The sequence below is a fragment of the Sapajus apella genome, unplaced genomic scaffold (assembly GCF_009761245.1).
Source record: "Sapajus apella isolate SASKATOON/1434 unplaced genomic scaffold, GSC_monkey_1.0 scaffold2, whole genome shotgun sequence".
Taxonomy (NCBI): domain Eukaryota; kingdom Metazoa; phylum Chordata; class Mammalia; order Primates; family Cebidae; genus Sapajus; species Sapajus apella.
Window position 1 is genome coordinate 59,015,118 of NW_022436942.1, and position 14,952 is coordinate 59,030,069.

A 14,952-nucleotide genomic window follows, 5' to 3' on the forward strand; every position below is an offset into this window, starting at 1 on the left:
CATTTTTTAGTGCATAATTAAGTTTTCTGTAAATGCCTTTGTGTTTTCAGGGCAGAATGTACGAGGTGTGCCATCCCCAAACCAGATGCTACCCTGTCCTTTTAATGTCACTATCCTTTGCTGTGGCCTTGCCAATATCTGATAAGTGTTGTCAGTGTGCGTAAGGCTTTATTTCAGAATGTTTTATTTATAGCAAACCAAGTCTGAAAGTTATAGGAACACAGACTTTGTGGGTAGATGTTATTAACTGTAATTGTTGTTGCCTAGAGCCATCGGTTTTTTAACCCCAAATTGTCCATATGGTGTGTATTATTAATTCTTTGAACTCTTAAGGTTTTTGTGAGAAAAGGACTGTGAAATCAAAACACGGAGGCACTTGTATATGCACTAGATAGATTCCGTCAGAACTGTGATCTGTAAAGGACTTTTTAAAATGACAATATTCACAAATCTTATTACTTTTTAAAAAGCAACATACCTATTAACTTATGGTACTGACATAAAAAGAAATATATTTGTGTTTTGTTTGCACTAAAATGCAAAAACAAGAGTGCAGTTTTTAAAGTCTAGAAGTTAAGGGGCTCTTTTACTGGAGTAAGATGGACTGATCTGAAAACCATTCAGTCTTACTGGGATTTTAATGCATAGAAACTCACAAAGAAACATGAAACAAACAGTTCCAATATTCATGGGAAAGTGAGAAACTGTAATATTTGGTTTTCATTTATTCTACCCAGCAGGTTTTAAAGCCATGCCACCATTTTTTCCTTGTATTTTTGCTTAATTTTAAAAAATTGTCATTTATTTGAGATGGAAATAAGATTTAAAGTTAGCTGCCTTTGCCTGTAAAATATGTAACTTGCAAATTAAAATTCTTTTTTTTTTTTTTTTTTGAAAAAACCAAATGGAAGTAAATTTTCTTCCTTCCTTCCTTCCTCCCTCCCTCCCTCTTAAAAGAACTCCTGTCACCACATTTGGTCCACCAGGATAATCTCCCATCTCAAAATCCTTAATTTAATTAATCTAAAAGGTTCCATTTGCCTTCTAAGGTCACATATTCACAGGTTCTGAGGATTAGGATGTAGACAACTTCGAGATCATTCTGTTTACCACAGGTGGAGTTGATTTAAGGTGTAAAAATGTTTATGTCCTCTGGGGCAGTCGTATGAATTCCTGAGTAGTAGCTCATTTATCAGAATCCTTGCTCCTTGGCATAACTATTGTCCTGTTAACTTGAAACCTCTGCCTACACATCAACCTTGGTCATTTTTTCCTTAGTAATTCCTCTGGTTATATCAGGCAGCTCACTTGACCTGCTGGTACTTTGACCATAATCGTTGTACATATTTTACCTGGAACATGTTGGGTGAGAGGCAAAATTGTATATCAATTCAGGTCACATAAATAATAAATGATGTCAAAAAAGATCCCCCACCAGATGCCATTCACCATGTGGCTGCTTCTAAACTTTACTGTCACATTTCTTCTGTAGCAGAAACACTTTGGAGAATGGAGACAACCAGTTTTCCTCAGCCTACCAAAGAGCTGGGATTACAGGTGTGAGCCACCATGCCTGGCTTCAGATTTCTTTCAAAACTGTGAATTAGATCATGTCACTACTCCCTTATTTAAAATTCATTAGTGGCTTCTACTGCTTTTAGGATAATAACTAGTTTTCCTCAACATGGCCTTGTGTGACTGCCCAACTCTTCAACCCTGTTCTAAACCATACATTCTCCATGCTTCAGCTATACTGGCTTCTTTCCATTTTTGGAATGCATCAAACTATTTCAGAGACTTTGCAAGGCTTATTCTCTATGCACAGAACTCTTCTTCATTCCTTGGTTGATTCCTGTCATTCTTCAAATTCATATTTTTCCCTTAGCAAAATTGTTTCTAATCACTCAAAGCCTCAAGTAGGCTCCTGCTGTTTTTCTCAGTTGTGGCATTCTGCTTTCCATCAAAAAAATTATGATTTAAAATTACATATTCATTAAGGAGTGGAGATCATGGCATACAAGAGGTAGGACTAGATTGCAGCTCCGGACAGAGCAGTGGGCAGGGGTTTGCATTGTGAATTTTAGCTCCAGATCAACTGCAAGAATAAATCAACAATCCTGGGATGACCTAAGACTCCCTGAAGGAAGTGGACTACTCCAGCAGGACCCAGGAGATTCCCCCCAAAACTGTGAGCATCCCAACTGTGGAAGTGGGAAAGGGAGACCCTCTTCTCCAGAACATACACCCCCACTGGAGAAGCTGAAGATCTTGGGCAAACTTCGTTTTCCCAAGTTAAGGCTTCTGACTTTACCTGGAGCTGAGTCAGTTTGGAGAGCTGAGAAGATTACAGGCATAGAGGAAGTACCAGAAGGGCCCTGGAAGCTTGTTGGGTCCTTGGCAGGCCATTCCTGGCTGGTACCACAGAGATCCAATGGGAGAGGAGCAGGGGGTAAAACTATACAGGAAGAAGCAAATCTCTAGGTGAAATTTGTAACAATTTGAATGGGGTGAGAAGCCTCCTGGCCAGAACTCAGTGGAGGGTGCAAATCTGGTATGCAGACTTCACAGCTGGTGGAAGAACCAAGCCCTTTTCTGTCACAGCTGGGAGGCAGATAGCTTGGGTCTTTTCAAGCTCTTCTTGCTCTCTGCCTGGAAACAGTCTGAGGGCTGTTGTGGGGGGCACAGTGGGAGTGAGACTGGCCCTTTGGTTTGTGTGGGAGCTGGATAAGGTTCCTCACAACCTGCATGACACAGAAGAGGCAGCCATAATCCTCCTAGGTATATAACTCCAGTGATCTGGGAACCTCACCCTCATCCGCCACAGCAGCTGCAGAATGACCCACCCAAGGACAGTCTGAGTTCAGACATGCCTAGCCCCCACCTGATGGTCCTTCCCTACCCACCCTGGTAGTTTGAAAACAAAGGGCATATAATCTTGGGAGTTCTAGGGCCCCACTCACCACCAGTTCCTCACCATGCCACCACAGCTGATGCTCTCTGGAAAGCGCCACTTCCTGGCAAATGGCCAACCAGCACAAAAATAGAGCATTAAAGCACCAAAGTTAAGAACCCTCATGGAGTCCATTGCACCCCCTGCCACCTCCACTGGAACAGGCACTGGTATCCATGGCTGAGAGACCCATAGACGGTTCACATCACAGGATTCTGTGCAGACAAACCCCAGTACAAGTCCAGCGCCAGGTAGACTCACTGGGTGGCTAGACCCAGAAGAGAGACAACAACCACGGCAGTTTGGCTAACAGAAAGCCACATTCATAGGAAAATGGGGAGAGTATTACATCAAGAGAACACTCTGTGGGACAAAAGAATCTGAACAACAGCCTTCAGCTCTAGACCTTTCCTCCGACAGAGGACCCAAATGAGAAGGAACCAGAAAACCAACTCTGGTAATAAGACAAAACAAGGCTCTTCAGCAACCCCAAAAAAATCACACTAGTTCATCAGCAGTGGATCCAAACCAAAAAGCAATCTCTGATTTACCTGAAAAAAAAAATTCAGGAGGTTAGTTATTAAATTAATCAGGGAGGGACCAGAGAAAGGTGAAGCTAAATGCAGGAAATCCAAAATATGATACAAGAAGTGAAGGGAGAAATATTCAAGGAAATAGATAGCTTAAAGAAAAAAAAAACAATAAAATTTCAGGAGACGTTGGACACACTTAGAAATACAAAATGCTCTGGAAAGTCTAGTGATAGAATTGAACAAGTAGAAGAAAGAAATTCAGAGGTTGAAAATAAGGTCTTTGAATTAACCCAATCCAACAAAGACAAAGAAAAAAGAATAAGAAAATATAAATAAAGCCTCCAAGAAGTTTGGGATTATGTCAAATGACCAAACCTAAGAACAGTCAGTGATCCTGGGGAAGAAGAGAATTCTAAAAGCTTGGGAAACATATTTGGGATAATAACTGAGGAAAACTTCCTCAGCCTTGCTGGAGACCTAGATGTCCAAAAAAAGAAGCACAAAGAACACCTGGGGAATTCATGCAAAAAGATCTTTGCCTAGACACATTGTTATCCAAAGTTAAGATAAAGGAAATAATCTTAAGAGCTAAGAGACAGAAGTACCAGGTAGCCTATAAAAGAAAACCTACCCAATTAACAGCAGATTTCTCAGTGGAAACCCTACAAGCTAGAAAGGATTGGGGCCCTATCTTCGGCCTCTTCAAACAAAACAATTATCAGCTAAGAATGTTGTATCATATATGTACAAAAGCATCATATATGTACTAAGTATCATATATGTATGAAAGATATAGTCTTTTTCAGACAAATAAATGCTGAGGGAATTCGCCATTACCAAGCCACCACTATAAGAACTGCTGAAAGGAGCTCCAAATCTTGAAACAAATCCTGGAAACAAATCAAAACAGAATCTCTTTAAAGTGTAAGTCACATAGGACCTACAAAACAAAAATACAAGTTAAAAAGCAAAAACAAACCCCAAAGTATACAGGCAACAAAGAGCACATTGAGTGCAATGGTACCTCGCATTTCGATAGTAACATTGAATGTAAATGGCCTAAATACTCCACTTAAAAGATACAGAACTGCAGAATGGATAAGAACTCACCAACCAGCCCGGGGTGGTGGCAAATACCTGTAATACCAGCCACTCAGGAGGCTGAGGCTGGAGAATCACTTGAACCCAGGAGATGGAGGTTGAGGTGAGCCAAGGTCACACCATTGCGCTCCAGCCTGGGTGACAGAGCAAAACTATGTATCAAAAAAAAAAAGATAATCCACCATGATCAAGTGGGTTTCATACCAGGGATGCAGGGATGGTTTAACATATGCAAGTCAGTAAATGTGATACACCACATAAACAAAATTAAAAATGAAAATCAATGATCATTTCAGTAGATGCAGAAAAAGTGTTTGACAAAATCCAGCATCCCTTTATGATTAAAACTCTCAGCAAAATCGACATACAAGGGGCATACCTTAATATAATAAAAGCCATCCAGTTTTGAGGAGAGAGAGATCCAAGATGGTTGATTACTAGCAGCTCAGGATTGTAGCTCCCAGTGAAAGCGCAGAGAATGAGAGGTCGCCACACTTTCAGATGAATTTTTGTTGCTCACGGACCAGAAGATTCCCAGCGGAGGAGCCCCACAGATCACCAGCGAGACTGTGGTGGCTGGCGTGGTGGTTTTGCCGGTGCCTCGGTGTGGCAGTTCTTGGTGCAGAGTCAGAAAAGCACCATCAATCTTAACTCTGCTGTTTTAGCCAGTGCAGTGGGTTGCTCAGATTCCGACGCTGGGAATCAACAAGTTGGACGTCCACTCAGAGACCTAATTATAAAGTTGATAATTACAAAGACGACAGATGGATAAATTTATAACGAAGGGAAGAAACCAGCCTAAAAAGGCTGAGAATACCCAAAATCAGAATGCCTCTCCCTCTACAGGGGATCACAGTTCCTCATCAGTAACGGAACAAGGCCTGATGGAGAGCAACTGTGTTCCATTAAAAGAAGTAGGCTTCAAAAGGTGGATGATAAGAAACTTCTGTGAGTTAAAAGAACTTGTTCTAACCAATGCAAAGAAACTAAGAACTTTGAAAAAAGGTTTGACAAAATGCTAATGAGAATAGACAATTTAGAGAGGAATATAAGTGAATTAATGGAGCTGAAAAACACAACACGAGAACTTCATGAAGTATGCACAAGTTTTAACAGCCGAATTGATCAAGCAGAAGAAAGGATATCAGAGGTCGAAGACCAACTTAATGAAATAAAATGAGAAGACAAGATTAGAGAAAAAAGGATAAAAAGGAATGAGCAAAGTCTCCAAGAAATATGGGACTATGTGAAAAGACCTAATCTACGTTTGATAGGTGTACCTGAATGTGATGAAGAGAATGAATCCAAACTGGAAAATACTCTTCAGGATATTATTCAGGAAAACTTTCCCAACCTAGCAAGGCAGGACAATATTCAATTCCAGGTAATACAGAGAACACCACAAAGATATTCCTCAAGAAGACCAATCTCAAGGCACATAATCATCAGATTCACCAGGGTTGAAATGAAGGAGAAAATACTAAGGGCAGCCAGAGAGAAAGGTCAGGTTACCCACAAAGGGAAGCCTATCAGACTCACAGCAGATCTCTCAGCAGAAATCCTACAAGCCAGAAGAGAGTGGGGACCAATATTCAACATCCTTAAAGAAAAGAACTTTCAACCCAGAATTACATATCCAGCCAAACTAAACTTCATAAGTGAAGGAAAAATAAAATCTTTTGTGAACAAGCAAGTACTCAGAGATCTCATCACCACCAGGCCTGCTTTACAAGAGCTTTTGAAAGAACCACTACACATAGAAAGGAACAACCAGTATCAGCCTTTCCAAAAATATACCAAAAAGTAAAGAACATCAATATAATGAAGAATTTACATCAACTAATGGGCAAAACAGCCAGCTAGCATTAAATGGCAGTATTAAACTCACATATATTATTATTAATCCTAAATTTAAATCGACTAAATCCCCCAATGAAAAGACACAGCCAAAACCCATCGGTATGCTGCATCCAGACCCATCTCCCATGCAGGGATACACAAAGACTCAAAGGGATGGAGAAAGATTTACTACCCAAATGGAGAGCAAAAATAAATAAATAAATAAAAAGCAGGAGTTGCAATTCTTACCTCTGATAAAATAGACTTTAAAGCAACAAAGATCAAAAGAGGCAAAGAAGGACATTACATAATGGTAAAAGGATCAATGCAGCAAGGAGAGCTAACGATCCTAAATATATACACATCCAATACAGGAGCACCCAGATACATAAGACTTATAAAGAGACTTAGACTCCCACACAATAATAGTGGGAGACTTCAACATCAAATGTTAGACAGATCAACGAGACAGAAAATTAACAAGGATATTCAGGACTTGAACTTAGATCCGGAACAAGTAAACTTAATAAACATTTATAGAACTCTCCACTTTAAATACACAAAATATACACTCTTATCAGTACCACATCACACCTACTTACAGGTTTAAATGAAATATTGGTTGGCTGCTTGTTTGTTATTTTCTTCCCTCATTTTTTCCTGTCTCCGTTATTAAGCACAATTATTGGCATAAAAGTGGCTTTCAATACCCATTTTTAGACTGCATTCTAGCCTGGGCAATAAAGCAACACTCCTGTTCTCTCTCCCTCTTCCGTTTCCTCTTTCTTCCTCTCCTTCATTTTTTTTTTTTAATTATTTTTTTTCTTTCTTTCTCTCTCTCTTTTTTTTTCTCTTTCTTTAAAAAAAAAATCTTGAAATCAAGCAAAAACCTATTGTACTTAAAAATGAATAAATTCAGTTTGGAGAACAAAAAAAATTTTTTTTTTATCTCTATGGGTCTTCAAATTTAAAGTGGGTTTCTTGTAGACAGCTGGATCTTGTTTTTTGATTAAAAAAAAAAAGCCATCTATGACAAACCCACATCCAATGTAATACTGAATGGGGAAGAATTGAAAGCATTCCCTCTAAGAACTAGAACAAGACAAAGATGCCCACTCTCACCACTTTTCTTCAACATAGTACTGGAAGTCCTAGCCAAAGCAATGAGACGAGAAAGAAATAAAGGGCAACTAAATTGGTAAAGAGGAAGTCAAACTGTCACTGATTGCTGACAATATTATTGTTTACCTTGAAAACCCTAAGGCCTCCTCCAGGAAGCTCTTAGAACAAAATAATTCAGCAAAGTTTCTGTATACAAGATTAATGTGCACAAATCAGTAGCTCTTCTATATACCACTCTTCTATACACCAGCAGCAGCCAAGCAGAGAATCCAATCAAGAACTCAGCCCCTTTTATAATAGCTGCATATATATATATATATATATATATATATATATATATATATATGAATATACCTAACCAAGGAGTCAAAAGACCTCTACAAGGAAAACTATAAAACACTGCTGAAATGAATCATAGACAACATGAACAAATGGAAACACATCCCATGCTCATGGATGGATAGAATCAATATGGATAGAATCAATATTGTGAAAATGACCATACTGCCAAAAGCAATCTACAAATTCAACAGAATCCCCATCAAAATACCACCATTATTCTTCACAGAATTAGAGAAAGCAATTTTAAAATTCATATGGAACCAAAAAGAACCTGCATAGCCAAAGCAAGACTAAGCAAAAAGATCAAATCTGGAGGCATCACACTACCTAATTTCAAACTATGCTATAAGGGTGCAGTCACCTAAACAGCGTGGTACTGCTATAAAAAATAGGCACATAAACCAATGGAACAGAATAGAGAACCCAGAAATGAACCCAAATACTTATAACCAACGGAAGCAAACAAAATGTAAAGTGGGGAAAGGACACCCTTTTCAACAAATGGTGCTGGGATAATTGGCTAGCTATATGTAGGATCCTTATCTCTCACCTTATACAAAAATCAACTCAAGATGGATTAAGGACTTAAACCTAAGACCTGAAACTATAAAAATTCTGGAAGATAACATTGGAAAAATTTTTCTAGACATGGGTTTAGGCAAGGATTTCACGACCAAGAACCCAAAAGCAAATGCAATAAAAACAATGATAAATAGCTGGAACCTAATTAAAGAATTTTTGGACGGCAAAAGGAGCAATCAGCAGAGTAAACAGAGAACCCAGAGTGGGAGAAAATCTGCACAGTCTATACATATGACAAAAGACTGTCACAATCTGTTCACCTGACAAAGAACTAATATCCAGAATCTACGACGATCTCAAATCAGTAAGAAAAAAACCAAACAATTCCGTCAAAAATGGGCTAAGGACCTGAATAGACAAGTCTCAAAAGAAGGTATACAAATGGCCAACAAACATGAAAAATGCTCAACATCACTAATGATCCGGGAAATGCAAATCAAAACCATAGTGCAATACCACCTCACTCCTGCAAGAATGGCCATAATCAAAAAATAAAAAAACAGTAGATGATGGCATGGATACGGTGAACAAGGAACACTTCTTCACTGCTGGTGGGAATGTAAACTAGTATGGATGCATGGAAAACAGTGTGGAGATTCCTTAAAGAACTAAAAGTAGAACTGCCTTTTGATCCAGAAATCCCACTACTGGGTATCTACCCAGAGGAAGTCATTATTTGAAAAATATACTTGCACATGCATGTTTATAACAGCACAATTCACAATTGCAAAATCATGGAATCAACCCAAATACCCATCAATCAATGAGTAAAGAAACTGTGATATATATATGTACACACACATACACATACACATGCCCACATATATACATACATACATATACATACACATACACATATATACATATACAAAGATATATTCATATATATATACACAAATATATATGATGGAATACTAAGAAGCCATAAAAAGAAATGAATTAACAGCATTTGCAGTGACTGGATGAGATTGGAGACTATTGTTATACTAAGTGAAGTAACTCAGGAAAACCAAACATCGTACGTTCTCACTGATATGTGGGAGCTATGCTATGAGGACGCCTATGTGTAAGAATGATGCAGTGGACTTTGGGGACTTGGGTGAAGAGTGGGAGGGGGCGAGGGATAGAAGGCTATAAATATGGTGCAGTTTATACTGCTCAGGTGATGGATGCACCAGAATCTCACAGATCACCACTAAAGAACTTACTCATGTAACCAAATATCACCTGTACCCCAATAATTTATGGAAAAGTAAAATATAAAAGTAAAAAACAGAATTATGTATTCATTTAGATACTTGCTATTTTCAGCTTTCCCAACTGGTATATTAGCTCCATCAGGGCAGTAACATGTCTGTTATGTTCATCACTCTTTCTCTTGCCTATGGTGTCTAGCTCAATAAAGGGGGTTAATAAATAAATGAGTGCATATAACATGAAAAAAGATACAGTGAAAACCCTTAAATAGCCCCAGAAATAAGTATACTGATAGAGATGATATTGAGGAGACAGGCTGAAGGGAGCGAAGGGTATGTGTTAAATAAATTCCTATAATTATTCTAGTAAAGTGAGTTGTCAATCTCAAATTTTTATCTGAGTGTCCTGCCAATTATGATGTGGGTATTTTAAAGCTTCTTTCATTTGTAACTATATTTATTTTTATGTTAGTAAAAGAAGCTTTCCAAATTATGCTTAATGATGTCTGAATATTACTAGCTTTGTTTTATTATTTCTTCTCATTTAGATAAATGATCCCAAATGAGCTATAATTTTGTCTCATCATCATACTCATAATTCATTTGTTAAGTGCTGTGTGCCAGGTACTTTATAAGTATCATGCCATTTAATTTTTACAGGAGTCATAAGAAGGAGATGATCATATCTCATTTTACAGATGAGAACACTGAGGCTTAAAGGAGAAAACTACTCCAAAATTATGTAGGCAGTATTTTCTGGAGCTGGAATTCAAATCAGATGTGTTCGATACCTTCTGCTACCCCGGTGCTATCTTTGTGATGAGTTATTTTAGTACGCATTAAGAAATACATGAAATATGTTTGATGTAGATAAAGTATTTCTATTTTCTTTATTAGGCAATTAAGAAACATTTAATTCAAAATTTTAAAGCTAAGTAACTTTTTTTCTGAGTAAATCAGAAAGGATGTATTATTCAGCTATTTTTCTAAATGAAGCATTAAAAAGGATGAAATATTTTGACACACAGAAAGGCATACAGACTAGTATAATAATACCTTTGTTCTTACCACTTATCTTGAAATAAAATCTTACTGGTACAGTTCAAAGGCCTTTGTGCATTCCTCCCCAGGGTCATTTTCCTCTCTCTCCTCAGTAGTAACCACTATCTCAACTTTATCCTATCCTTGCTTCTTGAGTATCTTGGCAATAATCTGGTGGCTGAGTGTTGAATGGATATGTGGTACAGTGGCAGTTAATGTTATTCTTTTTCATGAAGAAACTTAGCTTATTTCTTTGCTTTTGTTGTTTGCCACTCTTCCTGGTTGACTTCCGATTTGTAACAGATGGCGCCATGACACTTGGACTTCTCCCCATCGTATCGTATAATGTGGGGAAGGATTGAAAATATGTGTTTCCAAGCCTGTATCTTTGGGACGAAGGATCAGTTCAGTAGTTGGTGTTTTTAATCTCATTATGATCTGAAGTCAAAGTAGAATGAAGAAACTTAATGCAAATAATCTTGAGTACCTCATGACTGAAATTTTTAAAGATGACCAGGTTAGGCTCAAATTCTGGTCAAATTTCAGGTGGATGAGCACATTCTGTGCTTCCAACATTTTCCTTGAATTTTAGAAGTATAGAATTCTTTGCACTATCTATGCATGAGAGTGTCTTGTGAAAGATTCCCAGCAGGGTTAGAGTGTAGTTTAGACTTTGTTACATGAGAGGTCTTTTTCCCCCAAATCTAAGGGAAAAGACTTCCTCAAGTTGGCAAAGAATTGAAATAGGCTTCTCTAAAAAGATGAAAAGACAAAAGCAAAAATAAGGACAATATGTTGCTAATTAAGATGCAAAATGAAGTGTAACTGGTTTAGTGGAATTGATTTATATGAAACAAATAGAGATTTTTAGGGAATGATAAAAAAGAGGAAAATAAGTAATAAAATGAAGGAGAAGCAAGAATTGTGATTGTGATACAGATTGGGGACTGGAGCTAAGAAACTACTCTTGGAAATAAATGCCTGAGACACAAAAATATCTTAGAAAGATGACAGTGAATGACTAGAAAATACCAAAGACTGACTCTTAGTATCTGTAACATAGTGAGTACTCATTACTTAATTGATGAATTACTGATAAAATCTCATCGATTAAAGACAATGTTCGTGTATATTATAGCTTTTCATATATGAAAATATATCTGCATAGTATTTTATTAAGGAATTTTTTTTAAAGTTAATCTAGATGCTTATATTTTTGTCATCTTAAAAGTAGTTTTTTCTGTTATGCAAGATGAATGATTTAAAAAATATATGTAAAGATTCTTTTGCTGAAATTCAAGTGACCAAATATTGTGCATAAATTCTTTCTTTCATAAAACTAATTTTGTTGAATTTTCCATAAAAAGGGCAACTACTAAACATTCTTATGATAGCTTCTTTGTGAATGTGTCACTGTTCTTGATTTGCACACGCCTTATAATTTAGGCTTTCTTTTGTTTTGGGCTGGCAGCTCCAACTGTTAAAGCTCTTGTCTGATTATGTGGAACTCCATTTTAATAGGAGCAGCTTCTTTGCTGCATTTTTAAAAAATGGTCTTGGAAGCTTCTTACTTCCGAGAAATGGATCTTTGTTGGGGACAAAGGATTATTTATGCTAAAGGAAAATGTATTCCCCACTGAATTAGCTCGTGGGAAGCATAACAAGCTCATTAGTAATGCTCACTTGTACTTTGGCCTTTTGCTGTGGTGGAGAGAAGAGAAAATGACATCCAAAAGGACATTGTGTTGTGTTTCGCCTTCCTGCAAAGAAAATGTCTTATAATATTAGGTTTTTCAGTATGGTTTAGCTCAGGTTGAATTTTGGTACTAGAAGAAATATTCCTGAAAGGAAAAGTGGTATGTATAGTTGACACTGTGCATGAGGTATGTCTGATATAATTTAGAGGAAAAAATAACTTTTTCTTGAAAGTAATAGCATTATAGCTTTATAATTACTGTATATTTTTTCTTAAAATGTTTTAAAGGAGGTTTATAATAAAAGTAGACTAGTTTATGCTGCTATGAGCAATAAAAAAAATCCTAGATTTTATATAGTCTATATTATTGAGTGTTTTTAAACTCTTCACTTTTATCCTTCTGAAAATATAGAAAAGAGTTGCAGTTACCTAATTCAATAAATTAAAGTATAATTTTCCATGTAGATTTCAGGAATACCACTTTGGAGCTAAAATTACTGTTTCTTTTGTTTTTTTTTTCTTTTGAAAATTGTTATAGGAAGGCATTGTGCCTTTTGGTTCACAATTTACCTTGTGTAGCAGAATAAGTTTATAGTTAAGTTTATTAATTTATGCAGTCCATATGACCTGTTATGATTTTGATGACAAAAGATACTTGACTTTTAATATCAGTTGTTGTAATATTTATACTTACATTATGTTCACAGGCTATGTTCACAGGGAAAAATAAAATTCTGGGAGACTTTCATATGAGCTAAATTTTATTGTTGATTTTTTTTCAAAACTGTCCAGATGGTTCAAGAATTACCTTGATGATAATACCAGAAACTACATATTATATTAAAGTCTGTTTCAGGTTTTACTTTTTCAAATAAGTAGTCCTTTCTGAAGTAAGAAGCAAGGAGTGATATGAATTCTCTTGTAGTCAGACTGTTCTAACTAGAAGAAAAGTTTTGCATTTGCAGTCGAATAAACACATTCCTAAATCTTGTAATTTGGGGGTTTGGGAAAGTAACAAAACTTGCATTGTTAACTGTATGTTAATATTTTGTTCTTTTTTCAGAAAAGAAATTTCAGTTCAACATAGGTGACTATGCAGCCTGCAATTCAAGTAAGTTTTTTCTTGGAAAACATATTTAAATTATGAGATTAATGCAATTGAACTATAATAATTAGCAAACATAAGATTATCATAAAATCTTTATTGTGCTAGTTTTTTAAAGTATCACTTTTTTTGTGTTGTTGTTTTTTGTTTGTTTGTTTGTTTTTAGGCAGAGTGTCACTTTGTTGCCAGGTACCAGGTTGGAGTGCAGTGGCGCGATCTCGGCTCACTGCAGCCTCCGCCTCCTGGGTTCAAGCAATTCTCCTGCCTCAGCCTCCTGAGTAGCTGGGGCTACAGGCACGTGCCACCACTCCCAGCTAATTTTTGTATTTTTAGTAGAGATGGGGTTTCACCATGTTGGCCAGGATGGTCTCGATCTCTTGACCTTGTTATCCACCCACCTTGGCCTCCCAAAGTGTGGGATTACAGGCATGAGCCACCACACCTGGCCTAAAGCATCACATTTTAATAACAGAAATACTACATTTTGACTTTCTAGTTCTCAAAAACTTTTAATTCTAAGCTTTTGTTTATACTAAATATTTGTAAAATTCAAAAATACCTGACGGTTATGTCTTCTTGGCCTTTTGTCTAAGATCAAGTATAAAAGTACCTTAGGGTTGGTAGGTCTGTCTTATTTATACCACTGTGGGAAGAGGTGAAATACTCTGTGGTTTTTCCCCTCATTACAATTTAGCATGTATTTACAGTTAAAAGAGCTTTTAGTGAAAACAAATGTATCTTTTAAAATTTTAAGTAGTTGTTCATGTGCTCTATAAATGTCTGTATATGACTGGGCATTAAAATTTTGAAGAGTGAGTTTTTTGGCTTGTTTTTCGGTGGAGGGATGCAAGCTGGGTGTAATGAGGCAACCAAAATAACCTTATATTTGAATGATTTCCAGAGTTGTTGTTTGCTATATTATTCTTATTTTTAAGTCTATATTATTCTTATTTTAAAGTTTTCTTTCTTTTGTATAAATAGAACATGATTGAATATTAACTTAAAAGTCTCATTGAAGATCTGCCTGGAAAGAAGCAAGCAACTGATAATAAAATTTGCTTTGGGAAGTAAAAACTTGGATTAATTACATTTTGATTCTGATCATAGTTCTGCCTCTCTGATTCCAAGATTTTGGCAAGTTATCTTACCTCTGAGTCTCTGCTTCCTTACCTCTATGGTGAGGATAATAGTGATTAATTTGCAGGGTAGTTTTGAGGAATCAGTTAGATAATGGTGCAAAGGGCCTGCTAGAATATATATTGCCTATATTGCCTGCAAGCACGTCAGAAGTTTCATTTTATCCTTGGTATGATAAGACTGTCCAGATATAAACCTAGAGATAGTACCTATGTCATAAAAGTCAGTTAGTTTTTCCTCCTCCTCCCCGTCCTCCTCCTCCTCCTCCTCCTCCTCCTCCTCCTCCTCCTCCTCCTCCTCCTCCTCCT

At 36.8% G+C, this 14,952-nt stretch overlaps 1 protein-coding gene across 3 annotated transcripts in view; it reads left to right on the forward strand.

The window, feature by feature from the left end:
• The window catches only part of GAS2L3 (growth arrest specific 2 like 3), a 51,997-nt gene that overhangs the window by 7,652 nt on the left and 29,393 nt on the right, over positions 1 to 14,952 (forward strand). The window contains exons 1-2 of one of the 3 annotated variants that reach the window (XM_032298931.1): positions 11,979 to 12,589; positions 13,466 to 13,513. In XM_032298931.1, the coding sequence (XP_032154822.1) occupies positions 13,496 to 13,513 (18 nt within the window). In that variant the 5' untranslated portion in view covers positions 11,979 to 12,589; positions 13,466 to 13,495. Of the gene's footprint in view, positions 1 to 11,978; positions 12,590 to 13,465; positions 13,514 to 14,952 lie in introns of those variants that run through there. The other 2 variants (XM_032298938.1, XM_032298923.1) reach the window with 2 other exon arrangements.